Here is an 18,251-nt window from a genome sequence, read left to right as displayed (position 1 = left end):
TTGCCCATTTATGATTGTAATGATGGCAGCATGTGTTACAACGGCAGCTCTACCTGGTCTGTGAACCTTTCGCATGGGAGTTTATTTTGCACATGGCCCATATGCTGCATCATTAGAGAACCAGATCACAAACTTACATTACCATAAAACGTAAAATAATGTTATGTTCCTAACCCCACAAGCGAAACTAGCTAAACGGTGAAATCTGGTGCAACCCTGCAAGTACTTTAGCACTACATTTCACTGTACGCATGTACGAGTTCCAATTATCTCTTGAAAGCACCTAAAACACATGCAAAATATCAACAAGAGAGCTCTGCCGCTAGTTTATCAAAAAGTACTCAACTGTTTTTAGTAGTACTTAAGAGAAGACGAGCATCTTAGTTAAATTACATTTTCTTGAGTCAACAAGTCCTGAATAAATGCTCAACTGATAGTCAAGACTCAATTTGGTCGAGACGCACATCGTCAAGATAATGATAAACAAGCTGGTGGTTCGGGTGATATGGTACTGTATAGTCATAGTATACCAGTACAGCAACAGATGAAGACAAAGGACAAAGACAAGGACCAATACAAAAGCACCATGATCAAGATTTTGAAATAGTGCTAGGGTGCTACTTACAGGGTATGAGCAGTGCATGATGAAGTAGTGACAGAAAGTGTGGATAGGCAGGCGTCATGCAGAGCTTCTTTTTTATGGCTTCCACCATCGCTGTACAGCTTTTAGTGTCTACATGCGCCTGGAAAATGACAATAAAGTAGACTTGTAAGTCGCAAAAAATGTCTTGTGGACAAACGCTAGCACTCCTCGACACGCATTGCTACAATGTCAACACCCACCATGTCAAATTTTCGTGCAAGTTCCTTTTCATCTTCGATCCTGACCATGTCAAAGATGTCAAGATGCCTGAAAAGAAAACATTTGGAATTTGTGTTACTCTAATCTTCTACTTTTTTTCTTTTGCTGATATTACGCAGCTGTTAGGTCAGGTAACTGGTACAATTTTTCTTCTAACAAGTAAAGCTGCTTGCTCTCCGTGATTCCAATCGTCTTCTTTCTTCGCAGAGCGATAACGCACGCACGCGAACCACGCGACGTCCTTAGACCTTGGCGCAGCGTGCTTCGTCGTGGTGAACCACTGCCCAGGCTTTGTCACTACTCTTTTTCCCTCTCTCCCTCTATCTCTCGCGCTCTTTTCAGTTGTGATGGAGCAATATTTGCTCGCCGGGTCAGCGCATCGTCCCTACCCGAAGAAAGCAGACAACGGAGAGCACGGTGGCGTGCACAATACTGAAATTGCAAAACCTTCTTCACTTCTTTCTTTCTTTTGTTGTTCATTTTGTTGTTGTTGTTGAAAGCGCCCCACTTTAGCTTCACAGGGTCGCCCCGGAGAGCGTGCCGGCAACAGTTTTCACGTTAGAGTTTATACTGAGCACGACAGTAGCAATCCTGCTTAGCCTAATACCTTGAGTGTCCATCTAACGTCCACCTTCCAGTGCCAATTATAGGTATACTAATCTTGAGTGCCACATTGGAGGCCACTCACCTGTCCAGCGTAGCGTTCTCGTGTCCTCTGAGTTTTTCGATGATGGGCTGGATGCCGAGCATGAGGAACTCGTAGCGCAGGTGCAGTCGGAATTCCAAGTGTTCCTGGCCCGGACCGTAATTCAGGATCGCGTTCACGAAAGACATGATGGCCGTCTTGAGGTTCACCTCATCCTTGTAAACGCCTGTGCTCCGGTCCAGGTCATTGAGCACGGTCTGCACATAATCAGCAAGACGGGTGGTCAGAACATTGATTCCGTAATTGATTGACTGATCGCTTAGTGGTCGATGATCTGAAGAAATAACGATGTTAATAATAGAATTCGTAAGCCGTTTAATTAGGTTAGCATGCCGAAGCAACGTTTTGTATGTGTCATACGCGGGAATATTGTAAACCTGAAACTTATCTGTGATTACAGACGTGATTATGCTATCGTCAGTGAAATACATCAATTGTGGCCGGGAATAGAACTGCGACCTCATATTTCGCAGCAGAACATCCTAACTATACTGAGCCACCACGCCGGGTTAGGGTGAGAATGTCGATCACTGTTGAAATGTTACGCAATAAGATTTCAATTTGGGCCACTCGGCAACAATCGCACTGCAACAACCCCACTTATCACAAGGGCGAGCTAGTCACTGTTAAAAGGGGTGCTCAGTTGGAATGGAAGCTTACTTTGTTCAATATATTCTCGGGCACTGAAAATCCACGTGGCGGAAGTTTGCGAATTATTTTGGACCTGCTGTCGGTCTTCAGTGTGAATCAAAATCAAGGTAAAAAAGACTTGTGGTCAGCCTTCATTAGAATAGGCCGCCGCGACGAGCAATAGAGCCAACAGCTACCAGCCCTAGGCTACCAGCCCTAGGCGAATTTCCCTTGGTAGATTTAGTGATCTTCAGTCTTGTTCGAAGAAAAGGGGAAACATGTCCAAATTTAGGGAAATGACGCGTTAAGACGTAGGGGAAAGAAAAAAGATCAAATGCGTGAGAAGCTACTGCTGCTATGCTTTGTTGGCTGAAACGAGTAACTGCTGATGGGACGGCGTGTTTGCAGTTCATTCAGCGCAAATTGCCATTGCGGTTCTATGCTAAGTATGAGTTCTTATCGTACTGCATCCCAGTGAACGCATCTCGCAACGTAAATGTGTGTGTAGGTGCCCTGATCGCTAACCAAGCACTGCTACTACGCTAATACCGTTCGGACCTCTAGGGGTGCTTTTGATTTTTCTGCACTTTCAATGTAGTACTGATCTCTAAGCAGCAATACAAACGTATGCTGCAACACCGAACAAAGCAGCACAGGCAAATCTCGACGTAAGCGCACTTAAACAGCGCTGAGCAGCCAACACTGTGCGCATGTACTGAAATTTAGTGGGAACCGCTAACAGGCAGAGAAACCTTGGAAAGAGTTCCAGTGGCCACGTGTTTGGGCGAGTTTTTGCATAGAGAAAAAAAAAACAAATGGCCTCCTCTTTGCGGGCTTCGCGGCAAATGACATGTAAGCGCATAAGCGTGGTGGTGCTACATCAGTGCATGACACGCAGGAATGATTTAATGCACATGTTTTACATTGTCCTCGTGAGTTGGCACACTGTTTTTACACTGTTAGATTCAATAAAGAAGGTCCGGTGGCTACCTTCCATGCGATTATGATAAGGTTTCGTTTCCATCTTGGCAATGTGTTGCTTTTCAATGCTGTTTACATGTAGAGCAAAGTATAAATGTGCTGACGTGTTCTGTGAATATGAGCCTCAAGCACAAGGCTGTGTTAGCCTAACTTGCACTGGGACGTAATTTCAGCTCGACTGCAGCAATATTTTGGTTGAACATATTAAAACATATTAAAAATTGCCAGTCTGCTTGCATAATGCTAATAAGAAATTACCTTTAAGAAATCACAATGCCAAACTGAACCACACCGCACCTTCCAGATCTAGAGAACTCTAGATCATCTTTAAATCAAATTTAGCGGCAAACTCACTGCTCAACTTGGCAGCACTGCGAACGAAATAGCTAATGCTGGGCAGCCAACCATCATAGCTACCTTTCCTTGCTCAGAACAGTGCGCGTGAAGCTGTTCAGAAAACTGTATTTACATCATGTAGCTACAAGCAACGCAATACAGCCGGCAACATCAGGGGCAGACGACGCGACAACTCTTCGCCTTCTCCTCTGTTTCGCGCTTTCTGCAGCCATGCATGTGTACAAACCAGTCCCACAGCAGGGTTCAAGAAACAGATCGAATATCTGATTCAGCATACACATGAGTGTAACGTGGCTAAGTGGCACCGAATCACGCTGAACACAAGGGCACTGCAGCACATCGGCCAAGTAGCCACTTTTTAGCCTCAGCCGATAGTCCTAAACTGTGCAGCTGAAGCAAATATGCCAACTTCACCGCGTACTTTTCGTGCTCATTGTCTCGCCCTACATTTAATGAGACGTTCATATTTCCAACTATTGGTGGTTATAGTGGTATGTACAAGCAATACTGCCTTCCACTGGATGGCATAGGTAAAGAAAATCTGGCTTAATTAGAGGTGACTGCTTACCTGAATGCTCCTCAAGAACACATGCGGTATGTTTATACATCACAGTTTTAGTAATACATCAATGAAACTTACTGTAAGCATCGCATTTGCGACGAAAGAAAGGAATTCATTTTAGTAATTGCCAGTCAGAAAATCTAAACTGTCTTGGCACTCCTTTTCATGTTCTATCAGTTTCAAGGGCTACAATTTGTTTTGAGGCTGTACGAAATCAGTCAGACAACGAAGAAACATTTTCAATTACTTTTTTTCTTGACAGTGGCTATGCCGCCCGGGCTGCACTACTGTACTTAAAAAACACTTCCTTATCAGAGAGCTTCTGGCGTTCGTCTGGTAAACTAAATTTTAAAGTCACGTTACTTAGAGTCACTTGGAGTATTGCACTTTGTTCAGTTCCCGCAAGAATCACAGGGACAAAGTCACGGTGGCTCACCTGGAATCGCGTACGTTCGTACGCGTGCTTCTGATAGTGCAGCATGGCCTCGAGCACTTTCCGATGGCCTCCGGGCACAAGGCACATGGCGCCCAGGATCTCAAGGACAGCGATCTTGGTCTTGATGTTCTCCGTGCTCAGGCTTTGCGCTATGGTGTTGATGGCCGTGGGGTGAGCCAGAACGTGGGCCCGGCCATTCTGCAAAACGAAGACGACAATGAGGGTTGAAGCTTAGTAACTTGTTCGCTCTGATGGCTACGATGAGCTCCACGTCGTGCCATGATGGCAATGGCTCGAATTTGTAATATCTCTTGTTTCTTCATTAAGCAACTGTGTAGCTGTCGAAAGCACGTACAAAATAACAAATAGCCCCTTTGCATTCAGTGTCAACTAGTGCATAGTATTCCTCTGCTCTGATTCCGTTTTATTTGCATCTATTATTTACCTCTCTGTCACTGCGACAGTTCTAGTGTCCGGTACCATGAGTGTTTACAGATATATCGCAAGAAAAGGAAAATAAGACGGTGAAAAGTGAAGAAGTGAAGGGTAATTTTAACTGCAACATAATTGTCCAGGAACACGAGTCTGCCAACCTTCGTCAATCTACCAAAATCTCGTCGTCGCTTCATCCCATCAGTTTAAATAATTAATCACCATTTTTTATGCCACCCAAAGATAAGAGCTTATGCCATTTAGAGTTAACGTGCTTTAATATTCTGTTGTATTACCTCAAATCTCCATTAAACATGATGATAGCATGTTCAATTTTTCTTATCTACAAGTGCTAAGTGTCAAAATTTAAAAGATTGAAGAAGCATTTTATTGCTGTAAATTTAGGGTATTGTTAAATTAAATTAATTAAATTATCGGGTTTTACGCGCCAAAACCACTTTCTGATTATGAGGCACGCCGTAGTGGAGGACTCCGGAAATTTCGACCACCTGGGGTTCTTTAACGTGCACCTAAATATAAGTACACGGGTGTTTTCGCATTTCGCCCCCATCGAAATGCGGCCGCCGTGGCCGGGATTCGATCCCGCGACCTTGTGCTCAGCAGCCTAACACCATAGCCACTGAGCAACCACGGCGGGTAGGGTATTGTTGGAGAGTTCTGGGCTACAAGGTTAATTTTCGCACATAAGCTGCGATGTAATTAGAAGTTTGCATTAGGAAAGTTGCTTGCTGCACTACACCACCTCAGGCGCCGTAGAGTGCTCCGCTCTTACCGAGTTGTTCATCAGTGCCTTCACGCATCCGATGAGGGAAGTGTGGATGGGACTCTGAGCCGTGTTGTAGTCCATGCCAACCAGGAAATTTAAGAGGCAGATAAGGCCATCCTGGTCCAGAAAGCGTGTCACGAAGCTGCAAATACAAACGACTGAGTTAAGGAAACCACGAATACCACAGCACCCTTATAATAACGCTTATACACCCTTATAATAACGCTTATGACTGGATGAATGAAAGCGAAATAATTTTGTGTGAAAAAAAAATCGCTAAAACCCATCTCACGATTAATGTCGACGTTAATGTGATTAGCAGTGAATTAATGTAGCACAACGTTTCACTTTCCCCGCTTAGCAAGAATTGGTGGGGTAGATGACTGCACGCATTTTTCAGTTTGAAGCAAAGAAAACAACACCTCAACAAGAACACGAAGTGCACGCTGCAGGCTTTGTACAGACAAGTAGTTTTGGATGTCGAAAAACAGATTTATTTAGGCTAATTGTTGCAAAACACCTGTTAGATTTCTTTCTCAAGCCGTGTCGTACCCATAGCCCTAAGAGTACCTTTGAATATATGTGCGCTGACCGCCAGTCTACGAGGCCATTTGAAACTTTGTTGAGTCAGTACACCGGCACGTGTGATTGATTGATTGATTGATTAATTGCTTGATTGATTGATTGATTTTAATCCTAGAAAACCACTGTGGCTATAAATGAGGCCGCAGTGGAAAACTATTGTTTTGACAACCTGATGTTGTTTAACTTGCACCTAAGTGTAAGTACACGAGCGTTCTTGTAAACCACCCAATTGGAACACGACCTCGTGTTCAGCCATTGATAACAACTGGTACGGAACAACCGCAGCTGTTGTGATGAAATAATTTGTTGCACTGTGTCTAAACACGTAACTTTCGCGCAATAAATCTGTTTGAGAGTAGGTATTCATTTGTACTCTTCTGTGTTGTGCCATATTTTCCGAGCATGTGCATCGTGCCGATGAGAATGTTGCTACAGCGATGTTATTCTACGGTGCACGCGCCTTCAAGCACTAACTTGAATTTTGTGGTTGCTAGTTTTCCATAGATACAAACAAAAACGCGATTTGTGAACACTGCTTCCAAGATGCAGTGCAACTTGTCAACTTCTTGGACTCTGCCAGTGCTAATATATTGTAGCAGAAAAGCATCTCTGTGTTTGTAGTGCTACTAAGGAAAATTTTCTGCAGTCTCATACGAATAATTCTGCGCATATGTACATTAACATGTGAAATTATGTATCATCCAGAATGACAAGCATTTCTTGCGCACTTTTCTGCAGCCTTACCTGTTCGGTTGTGTACGGAGTGCAGTTTTGAGGTTATCTAGAAGTTTGGCACGGGTGTTGACTTCCTCCTCTTCTCGAGGAAACAGTAGCTGCAATAATAAAAGAAATGTCCAGATAATGATCACACACCTTGCACGAAAGAAAAGTTGCAGTATTAACGAGCACAAGAAGAACCAATGTGCCTACAACGTTGAGTTCATTTATAATGTTGATGGCGGAGCATTATATCAGAGCGTTAATCTTCTCAAAGCTTAAACATTGCAGAGTGACAGTTGGTTCCGAGAGGCACTTCAGGCACATATGTAGCTAAAAAAATAAATCAATTTGTGCGCCAAATGCACAGTGACGCAAGATCGAAATTCCCACAGAACGATCTTTTTTTTAGGCACAAGAATTGTAGGAGGCTGAACGGTGTGGCAACACCCCGTTAATGTTTCCTCTAGATAACTTTAGCTAAGACACAGAAACATTTAGGTCAGCAATGATAACCTACCACTGTATGTAACCCAGCCTTACCATTTTGATGATTTTGCTTAACTTCCTTTATAGATTTCCATTCGCTTAAGGACACAACTTAACGAAGAGCATATGGTGTAATTAGAAGAATGTGAACTTGTTTACTATATCTCACATCGTTCAAGCACAGCCGAATGACCTGTTCGCAAACAATCTAGGATCTACAATGTCGACCCAGTCCTGTTCGTCTCGGTTTTTGTCCCAAACCACAAAACAGTGGTCAAAAATAGTTCCCACTTTCTCTAGTGAACTTCACAATAGAGTCATCACAAAACGCGGTAACTTGTTTCAGAATGTTAGTGAGATCTGCCAATGCAAGGTTGTTTGATTATCTTTGAGAATAAACTGTACAAAATTCATACACACTTAAGCCCTAATAAACAGAAAATTGCTAGCTGCATAGTGGAGCCAAAATATTAATTGAACGTCGTTTAGCACTAAATGTGCAGAAAGAAAAAATTGGAGGACGCTTAAGCTTCGCCTTCAAGAGTGGAACGCGATAGCGTTATCGCACCCCGTTCGCACCGCCTACTCAAACGATCTACGCCACCCAAACGTCGCGATGGGCACAGATTACCGGGCCGCGGCACGCCATGAAGGCGGACGCGATCATGGGACGAGTGGCGCGCCGCGTGTCGGGGCAGCGCCGTACATTGCGAGGAGGGGGTCTTCTGTGTTTGCCGCAAGATGGCTCTGCGTGTGCGCAGAAGAAATGTAGCGGAAACGTACTTCGCTACTCGTGAAACTGCGACTTCTGTAAGTTACATGGTCATAATTACCGATATAGACCGCAGTATAACTTTCTACGGCGCGTTTCTAAGGCACCACCGCATTCACTAGAGGCGATTTTGTAGCGCTTTGAAGGAACGAACTCGTGGCTGAGTGGTAGTGTCTCCGTCTCGCACTCCGGAGACCCTGGTTCGATTCCCACCAGCCCATCTTGCAAGGTCTTTTTTATTTATGAAGTGCCTTGAGGAATTTATCGCTCACGGCCAACGCCGCTGACGCCGACACCGACTTTTCTGCGACACGAGCTCCTTAACGCTTTCGCGTTAAAAAAGGCCCTGTGCCAATGGTCATATTTCCTTTAAGTAATGTGAATTACAGGCAATTTACTTTTTCGTTGCTGACTCTTTAGCAAACAGAACTATCCAATTTCTTCTGCGCAGATTACATTCTTGCGCCCTTAGTAAAATTTGTTGCACATTATCAACTTCAGCCGTCAAAAGTTTAGCAAATTGTTTAAAACAGCGCAGCAGCGTCAGGCCTGACAGCTTCTAGCTCTGCCTCGATTTTCTTGTCAGGTAATGACTTGCCAGGTAAGGACTGAAACAAGACAAGGAATTGCGGGTTCGATGCTTACCATGGACATAGCGTTCACTCGTTCAATGTAGTAATCTGGAAAATGGGATGATGTTGTGTCGTGCTGTTCCTGCAATATGGAATTGAAAGAAAATATATAATGTGCCCATGTAGAAAGGATGAAATGTTTTCTTTTTCTTCCGAGGTAATTCAGACTACAAACAACGGCCTTCTTAGCGAGCTCGCCAAGCCTGGCATACAGCTTTAAAAAACGTGAATATATGCACAAGTGTACAGTGCCAGAAGAAAGAAAGGCGAGGAAATTACCTGGACTTTGACCAGTTGGCTACTTTCACAAAGGCAAGAGAATGAAGCAAGGAAAGAGCGAACGAAAAGGCATAGTAGTTTACACAAGCAATGCGCATTGCTCAAGACACTGCGTTTGTATTGCCGGGCACTTAAGGCTTCTGCAATCACAAAGATTAATTATCCCCGCCACCGCCAAACAGTTTTGCGGCTACCGAAGGATGAAGGCATTTCCCAGCAATCAATAATCAACCCTGCCTTGGATCGCTGGAATCCATAATACGCCAGGAGTTTCTCAATCTCATAACACTACGTCGTCATCTGCCGTACACGACTGCGCTTTCGTTCCCTCGTCACCCATTGTGTCACACTAATACAGAACAGGCACTACGCGTACAGTAATGCACAACAGGCTGTGCGCATTACATTGCCTGCTGAAGTACCCTTATTTATTTTAATCTTCACTATTATACCAACTTGGCAAGATAAAAGCTTGAGCCAGCTGCAGGCCATCCTAACTATGCTTGCAGCGTGATGTGGTACTTAAGTGTGCCGTCAATTGCTCTCATTGATAAAGTCAGATAATTTTAACATAAGCGTGCTTTCGATGTGAGGTAGAAGCGACAGCGTTTCCATCTGGTAGGATTGCATGGCAACGGTGCTTCAGTACTATTACTTTTCATTGCACAAACCTATGTGAGTGGTATATCTGCGAATAAAATCAATCGGAAGTAAGTGATGTCCGTGTTTATTGTCTCGTGTGTTTGCCAACGTTTAACGTTGCGCTGCAAGCAAACTTAAAATATCAGCTACATTAATTTGCTTTCTGATCACTACTGCCATTTAACTTTATCTTGACGTTACATCTAACAAAATGATATACCCGGCTAAACAATCTGTGCTGAATTGGCTTAGATGTCAAGCCATTTAACGACAGCGAATGACGTGACACGATTCTTACCGTTTTCTTGCTGAGATAAAGCTGCCACTTCTTCTCCGAAGGCAAGTTGAACATGACCTCTTTCTTGGCGGCCGTAAGGTCAAGTTCATCCTGTAACAGAGAAAACGGGCTATCTTACAACACATCGGTATATCTTAGCGTCGACCGATCTCTGGCTACTCACACATAATTGAACATTTTACAACAGTGTTCGTTCACAGTAAGCTACCCATATCTGACAACTGAGAGGAATGAATAAGTGCGGTTCAAATCCACATCAAAGTGACGGCTCTCTCTCGGCCACAGATATGGAACTCAAAGGTCATGCTTTTGATATTTGCAAGCACTGGACGCTTTAGCGAAGCCGGGAGCATTTCATAGACAACATTTGTGCACCTCACTTATAGTGATGTCAGGTTCGAGACACTCTTTGAAAACCTTTTCCACAGAGCTCTATGGGCATCGCCATGATGTTCGCTGGACTGTTGTGCAACCGAGTTGAACCCGCGTTGCTCCCACTCAAAAAAAAAAAAAACACTGCACCAGCAGAAGCATGCTCCCTTTTTCTTTCTTTTTCTTTTTTTTTTCGACGCACATAGTCGGCAAATTATGTCTTTGGCATTACTGACACTCTCACATTTCTGAATATAGTTGTTTTTTTCTCGATATCAGATGTTTACTGCAAAATATTAGGATATCTGCAGAAATTATTGGGCCAGATAGGGTCACTTGGTCTGCTCTTGGACATTTCGCCTGTGTGCGCAGTCGTGTAGCTCAGAACTTACGAGCCCAGCACTTCATGCTACTACGTCGTGTCGCATTGCGCGGCATGACGAGATATTATGACATTATATTTAATGAAGGCAGTTTAACTATATACTTCGTATTTTCTAAAGATCAGACAAAACTAGGTGCTATAGATGGGGTCCAAGTCCGCACCCATGCGATGGCTCCATCTCACTTGCAGAAACAGATCTCGATGGCCATAGTTTTGAGGGCTGCATGCGCCGGAAATCATTGGGGAGCCGGAAACACTTCAACTGGCGCTTACTGATGAAACAGCGCAAGCTTTATGCAGTGCAGATATCACCAATGCGCAGACTTCACTCCAGGGACACATTCTTTAAACAGAAATATTGTCTGTGAAACAGACAGTATCAGTCTTCGAAGGTCCTGTCAAGCGTTTATCGGCTACGATACCCGTGACAACGATTGTGTTTATGTGCTTGGCGTCTGAGATCCGACTGCGCTCTGGCAACCGTAGCATCTCATAAAGAATGTATACCAATTGCATATTGCCCACAGTGGACTCCCGCCACCATGGTGAAGGATGGACGTGCTGGCGATCGCCGGACTTGCGTATAAAGTTACGGACCACGTTCCCTCTACTACAAGTCTCATTCAGTTTGCTGCGCTGCTGTGGCATACAGATAGCGTGTTCGCCGCATACGATGGTCTTGCGAACGAAGGCTTAATTCCTCACAATAGGATAAGTGAAATTTCTTGGCATTCTCCAGCATTGCACCACGATTGTGCAATCGACTACTACAAAGCGAAAGTGGCAACGGGGACAGGCCTTGACGGCAGGAGCTGCAATTTCTTTGTCCAGTCTTACAACACTATGGATTCCGCTAGACCAAGCTACAGGAAAAGGAGGGATGCAGACAAAGAAGCGCTGCATGCTGCTACATCTTGTGTAGTACGTGGCAATCCCATTTAGTCAACCTATAGCACAGCCGATGTATCCTCGCAAACGTTAGAGTATTCGGCCACACAGTCGGGGTCAGTTTGTCGCAGTCAACATTGCCCAGCATATGCTTGGCTCAACCAAACTTCACTGCTGTGGCCTAACACAGGTTTAGGCGAGTGGCCTAGCTCAGCAAGACGATGGTGTAGCTCACAAGTGTGTAAAACGGATAACTAGCCATATGTGCACTACACACATTTCTCTAACTATAGTGTTTGACTGTAGAATGAACTCCACTGTTAACTTTACCCTTACTAATACTGTAGAATGGTCGGCAAGGGGACGTAGCTGCCGAGTTCCCAAGGGGAGTCGTTGCGTTAAACGCCGCATTGAATTTTGCGCACTTGAGTATACGTTACTACCACCGAAACTGCACACGCAGACATTGATTGCATAGCGGCACTCAGCTTTAGGCTGGCATGTCGAATATCAACGAAGGAACGCTGGAGAAACCTGCAACTGGAGCCTTCCCCCGTCTATCCCTGCAATGGCGATCGAAAACAGCCTCGCCTCCCTCCAACACAGAGCTGTCCGCCCTATACAAATCCCGTGTACAAAAGGGAAATCCAGTTCGATTGTTCAGCGACCACAGAAATGGCAGTAATATGTAGATTTCTCAACCACCATGCTACTTGCGTGAGACGTTCTTGTGGAGTTGTTTATACGCTTTATCTCCGTGAATTTCGAAAAACTCCATTATGTTTAACACAGCAAGTTAATACGGTTCTGCGAACATGCATTCTCACTGTGATTTCCTCCATCTGTAACGGAATCTTTTGCTGAAAATGATCAATTCGAGAAGCCAGTCACAGTGCTGTTTCCAGCCATAATGGCGGAATGTCTAAGTTCTCCCTCCGCAACTCGAGGTATTCCCACGCTGACCGAACCGCCGTACTTGCAACTCTCGCAGACCTCTAGCGCCAGATTTCCCCGCTACCAATTTTTGTAGGAAGCTCAATGCAAACATGTAATCCCGAGATCCGCGACCATGCTTTAAAACAGCGCCGGCAATCTCGGAAGCCACGCTGCGTGGGCGTTCACGTACCACCAGCTCGGCGAACTTGGCGTTGAGCTCGGCCTCGTCCGGCATCGGGTGCGTTGGGGTGAGCAGCGGGGGCGGGGGCAGGGTGACAACGCCGTTCTCGACCACGTGGTAGGTGATCTCCGGAGGCTCGTCAGGCCCCGACGAGAAGCAGGAGCACAGGCTCGCCGCCGCGCCGCCGCCATTCACCTTTCCTCCTCCCGCGCCTCCTGCTCCCCCGACTGCGCTCGCCCGATTGCTGGCGACCCCCCGCCGGCGTCGAGCGGGCATGGCCGGCAGTCCTCCGGGAAGCGAGAGCACTAGTTGCTGCAAGAGAGAAAGAAGAAAGAAAGGTGAGAAAAACGATGCTCCTTTGATTGTCCGTAGACCGGAAGAACAAAGCTGATGCTCGTAATCACTCGCCGATATTTTAGCAGGCTATGTACACGCGCTCACTCGCCACTCATACTCCCCGAGACTTACACGCGTACGCAGAGTCACTCCATCTGTGGTGGGACTCTGCGTAAGTACGAAGTGTAACTCTGTGTAACTACCACATGCCCGTTCACACTTACCGGTACTTACTTACGCTGCGCTAGTACTTGAGTCCGCTAGCCCACTCACGGGCAATCACCTGCACACAAACTCACGCTCGGTCACGCTCGCCGACAGCCGTCTACGTTCATACTCACGTACCCTCAATATCACCCTTAATTGACTTTCCGTTGATACTCAAGGTACCAAGCACTCACTCCCGTTAACGCTCACGTCCGCTCACACCTTTCGTCACTCTATCCCGAGCTCGTGGAATAAGTATGGAGTGAGTGTAGGCCAGTGCACTCGAGAGGAAGCATGCCGGCCTATGGATTGTTCATATTAAACGAGCGGTAACACGAAGGTCTATAGACTTCACATAATCATCAACGCGCGAACAAGGGATTCCTTTAACGTGGAGCCAACGCTTCGACGAGGGGACAGTACACAGTGTCTGAGCGGACACTGACGAGAAACAACAAATTAGTTTACGCCGTTTAAGTATTCGTTCGCAACTATTTTCCTTAATTTCTCACTGATTCAATATTAGAAGAGAAAATGAAAACCAAATTTTCATTTTTGTATTTCAGTCATCCAACCGAAACCGCAGCGACAGTCCGTCCGAGTGACGTCATAGATTTCGTATGGCTAAGTAAAACTTCTCAAAACTTGCGGAGTTCCACATTGGCACTTTTAAATCGGAGCGTAGTTAATATTTATTTATGAATAACTAATTGGGCCCGAGCAGATAGCCGTCAAAATTTATGACGTCACGGTGAGATGGGGCGGAAACTACAAGGCAGCGTCACCACCTGTCTTTCGCTTTTGCGCCTTTTATTGCATAACTAAGCGTCTTCTCGCGATAAGAGTGGCTTTCATGGTATATAATGGGCGGGGATAGTTTAATAACACAGCTCATATTATTTTTCGCTTTAGTGTCCTAAGTTTCTACCGGCCGTTACAGGTGGCCTGGAAGTCGATTAAAAATTATGCTTTCTTGTAGAATGCCCATTACCCATTCATCATATTTGACGCAGGTTCACGGTGGTACTGGCTTTCATGCAAAAAGCTCTTCAATGCAAATATGGATGTCGCCGTGATCGTTCCAGCGATATGCAAGAAATTGCTCGGTACGCTAAGACATGCGTTCTCGAGTCAACACATCCGCACCGTGCGAGCGACGAGGCCTACAATGCAGCCCGATAAAAAAAACCATGCGAATTCTTCACGTGATCACAGACCGCTGAGGTCCAAACCTGCTTTTTTAGGTTAAGAAGTTATCGTACGTCATCCCTGACGATGTAAGAAGTCGAACGGAAAGAAAGCGATGGCGAGTTTTGCAGTGAACCGTGGTTCAAGGCTGCGACGTTTCGCATTGGAGTAACACAATCATTCAAGATTTGCGTTTGCGCTATAGGGCTCTGAAAATTATTCGAAGCGTTTCGGTGCAACGATTATTTCTCTTTCGTATTCTGTGTTTTCTGGTATTCCGACTGCCACAGTACAGTGCTGTAACGTACTGCTTCACGAAACAAACCTTCCGGTCAGCGGACATTAAGCCAGTTGCCCTTCTTGCATCGTTCATTTCCGAGGTTGTATTCAGCCATCACTTACAATCATGGCCTAACGCTGCGTCTTTTACATTTCTGGGCGACCGTAGTTAGTAATTGGAAGTAAGTGTGCCATACTCCTGTTAAATGCTAGTCTACGTGCCCTCGGCTATCTTGCAACCCTAAGAGTAGTCAGCCCCTGTTAAACATCAGTATGTGGTCTGCACTTTACGAAACTCATCTGCATCCGCTATTCACACGGCGCCTACCAGAGCCGATTCGTTGCGAACTTTGCGCTGAATACTTCGCACCAGGGCATCACCAAGCAAGCAAAGTGACTTTTGTACTCGATCCATTGTGCTCTATGTCATTCTGTGAGCTCGTTATCTTCCTTTAGGTAACAGCGTTTAAAACCCTCACGAAGGATATTTAGTAGTCATATATATAGCTGACATATCTTGTGGCATGCTACCTGATTACTTTCTCACATTTTCCGTTCACCAAAACATTCCGCGTAGTCATGTTATTGTCGTCTCCTGTCCTTCCTCAAATTGGTCCCCAATTTAGAAAGCTGGGCCGATGACATCTAAATCGACCCGAAAGCATGCCCCAACTACCAAAGCCTCTTCCTCCCCCCCCCTCCTCCTAACCTAGTTCTAAAAATGGGCACAACACATTGGATGATGAGTGACAGTCACGCGATAGCTACCCGGTAGACTTGCCTTATTGGTTAGCTATACTGGTTTAATGCTATCAAGCGCGCGAATTCAGTGATATAGCACTGCCCCCCCCCCTCCCCACATGATCGGCGCTCGTTACAAACCACATTAAAACGTAGTATCAATATCGGCCCAGCAAGTCACCATCTTTCATTACACTGACTACGGGATCGGGCATAGTTTACTCAGCCAGACCGTCTCCGGAGGAAAGTGGGCGGAAGAGCTGTGAACACTGTCAAACTGCAACACTGTAAGCACTGGGGCGTGTCTACACATATAGTCGCTGATTCACCAAGCATTTTTACCTCTCGCGACGGATCGTCGACGTGTGTCCGGGAAGCTCGGGTCGTCAGGACTGCACATCTTTTCGCCATCGCGTTCACTCGAAGTCGTCACATCACATGCGGTACCGCGGCAGATCAAACCAGAAGCGGCGCCACCGCTGACGATGGCTTCATCACCATCGACCAGCTTGCGACACATTCGCTGAGGAAAGCCCACTCGATGAACATAGCGTCGCCAGGAAAGCGTGCGTAAGGAGCGTCGAACGTTTCACCCTCGGCACCAACGAACGAAAAATTCTTTCGAACAAGCTTCTGTCTCGTCCTACAAGCAGCACCGAAGCAGTATCCGAAAAGCGAAGTAGCGCGCCGTACGATACAGGAAAGGTCAGGGGGCCACTCTGGCCATACTGCGGGCTACAAGGTTCGCGAAGCTGGAAGGAGGATGGCGGCACGTAAGGAAAAGGACGGCGAATGTGACAGCACGTGACTACCTCGTCACAGCTATGCGGTCGTACGACTATGTAGAAAGCAGACGCTGATCCCTCGGTGAGATAAGGGGCTTCGACGATAGCGCCGAAGTTACCGAGTCTCCATTGCATCTTTTGATAAGGGAACTTCATTAATCTTGCCGAGTCATACGTGCGCGAGCAGTGAGACTCGTTCTTGTGAGTAGTATACGAGTAACTTAAAATTCTTCCGCGAATTGGATTTCTAACAAGTGATGCAACAACCACATCGGAAACCATCCGATGGTTATGCGGCCAAACAGTTTACTCGCATAGACAAAAACATCATTTTAGCAGACATATAGCTGGTTATTTTCACTTCTTCAACAAGGTACACGGCGAGCCGATGCTTCGAACATTGTTCTTGTCATATTCAAGCATCCAAATAAGAAACCACTAAGCGCCTCACAGCGGAAAGTTACATATTGTGAAGGAAGTGGCACAGCACGTCAGATGTTGCCAGCATGACCGTGTTTCATGTTTCAACGAATCGTTGACCCCAATGGTAGCTTGAGATATTCTCTTTTTCCTACAACCCCGACCCTCGCGTTTTTGCTGCTTGATATGCGCCGATGACAGTAACTGTTGTATATGTTTAACACAGTTATTCTTTACGCGCGCCGAGAATTACGCTTTATGTCCGTCGAAGAGTTTCGATGCAGACTTTATCTAACAATAGCTTGAACTATCCCTTCAACTATCATTTTAACTACGCGAAAGGACGTGCCGTAATTGCAACAACTAACCGATCAAAAAAGGCACAGCACGAGAAAAGCGCACTTGAACATGCATTTTTCTCGTTGTTTGCTCCTGCAGTGTAAAACTGACAGTAGCTCCATCTATCAATAGGTTCGTTCCTCTGCCTCTCACAACGAGTTTCTGTAACTGCAGTACATAGTTTGGAGCCCAGCACGTGATCAATCAACAACAAATATGCGCTTTCTTGAGTTACTTTTAAAAATGTCATACATTTCCCATTGCTCTTTAATTCAATAATTTGGGTTCGGCATTTTTGTCTATGTGTTGAAGTTGTACATCTGAGCACAATTTTACGAGGAAAAAAAAAGTGCACCTTCGTTTCAAAAGCAGCAAACCTCTGCACATTCCTGACTTCTTAACCCTTATTGTGTGCAGTCTGCGTCAAAAGTTTTACGAGATGCAGACTCCGTGAAACAGCCGAATTTATTCCCAATACTTTGCCTACTACGATTAAAAGAGTACAAGGACATAAATTGCTGGCGTACACTGGTTGAGATCCAGCAAATCTTAATTAGTCGTTGCGTGCCTAGTCTAATGAAGTTCTCAGTTCTTTCTCAGAACGGGATGCGCTTGGTAAACTTTCGACACCAACTGTACACACCTTTCGGCCGTTACCAGCACACATCCCTGTCTACCGCGACTACGTGACGGCGACGCACGTTGGCTTGAGCTTTTGCCTGCTTTCCTCTGATTAAAGATTGTTATCGATGTATTCAAGCGCGTTAATTACGCAGATCAAGTCACCCCGATCAGCGCCCTAATTGCGCCTAGCTCGGCCTCTTAATTCGCGATCTTTATCGGAGCACGCTTCTGATTCCGGCCACAACGAAGCCGTCTCAGCGACCCACATGACCGCATCGTTTCTTCGAATGGTTATCGTGGTGGTCGTTGCACGACGTAATACATTGTAGGCCACTCATGTCCGCTCCGCCATCCGGATGAGCGGCACGTTGCAACACCACGTGACCTGCATTGCAACGGCAGA

At 45.6% G+C, this 18,251-nt stretch overlaps 1 protein-coding gene across 3 annotated transcripts in view; it reads right to left on the bottom strand.

The window, feature by feature from the left end:
- Nucleotides 1-18,251, bottom strand: part of DAAM (disheveled-associated activator of morphogenesis-like protein) — a 170,925-nt gene that overhangs the window by 23,884 nt on the left and 128,790 nt on the right. For 2 of the 3 annotated variants that reach the window (XM_055077696.2, XM_050191902.2), the window contains exons 2-10: nt 12,939-13,241; nt 10,168-10,257; nt 8,962-9,030; nt 7,083-7,171; nt 5,760-5,895; nt 4,535-4,732; nt 1,551-1,765; nt 844-910; nt 626-743 (exon numbers count right to left, since the gene is read on the bottom strand). In XM_055077696.2, the coding sequence (XP_054933671.1) occupies nt 626-743; nt 844-910; nt 1,551-1,765; nt 4,535-4,732; nt 5,760-5,895; nt 7,083-7,171; nt 8,962-9,030; nt 10,168-10,257; nt 12,939-13,205 (1,249 nt within the window). In that variant the 5' untranslated portion in view covers nt 13,206-13,241. Of the gene's footprint in view, nt 1-625; nt 744-843; nt 911-1,550; nt 1,766-4,534; nt 4,733-5,759; nt 5,896-7,082; nt 7,172-8,961; nt 9,031-10,167; nt 10,258-12,938; nt 13,242-16,022; nt 16,376-18,251 lie in introns of those variants that run through there. The other variant, XM_050191901.3, reaches the window with a different exon arrangement.

This window comes from Dermacentor andersoni, chromosome 10 (assembly GCF_023375885.2).
Source record: "Dermacentor andersoni chromosome 10, qqDerAnde1_hic_scaffold, whole genome shotgun sequence".
In the NCBI taxonomy this organism is placed as follows: domain Eukaryota; kingdom Metazoa; phylum Arthropoda; class Arachnida; order Ixodida; family Ixodidae; genus Dermacentor; species Dermacentor andersoni.
Note: the sequence above shows the minus strand (reverse complement) of the source record. Positions and strands in the feature narration are given on the sequence as shown.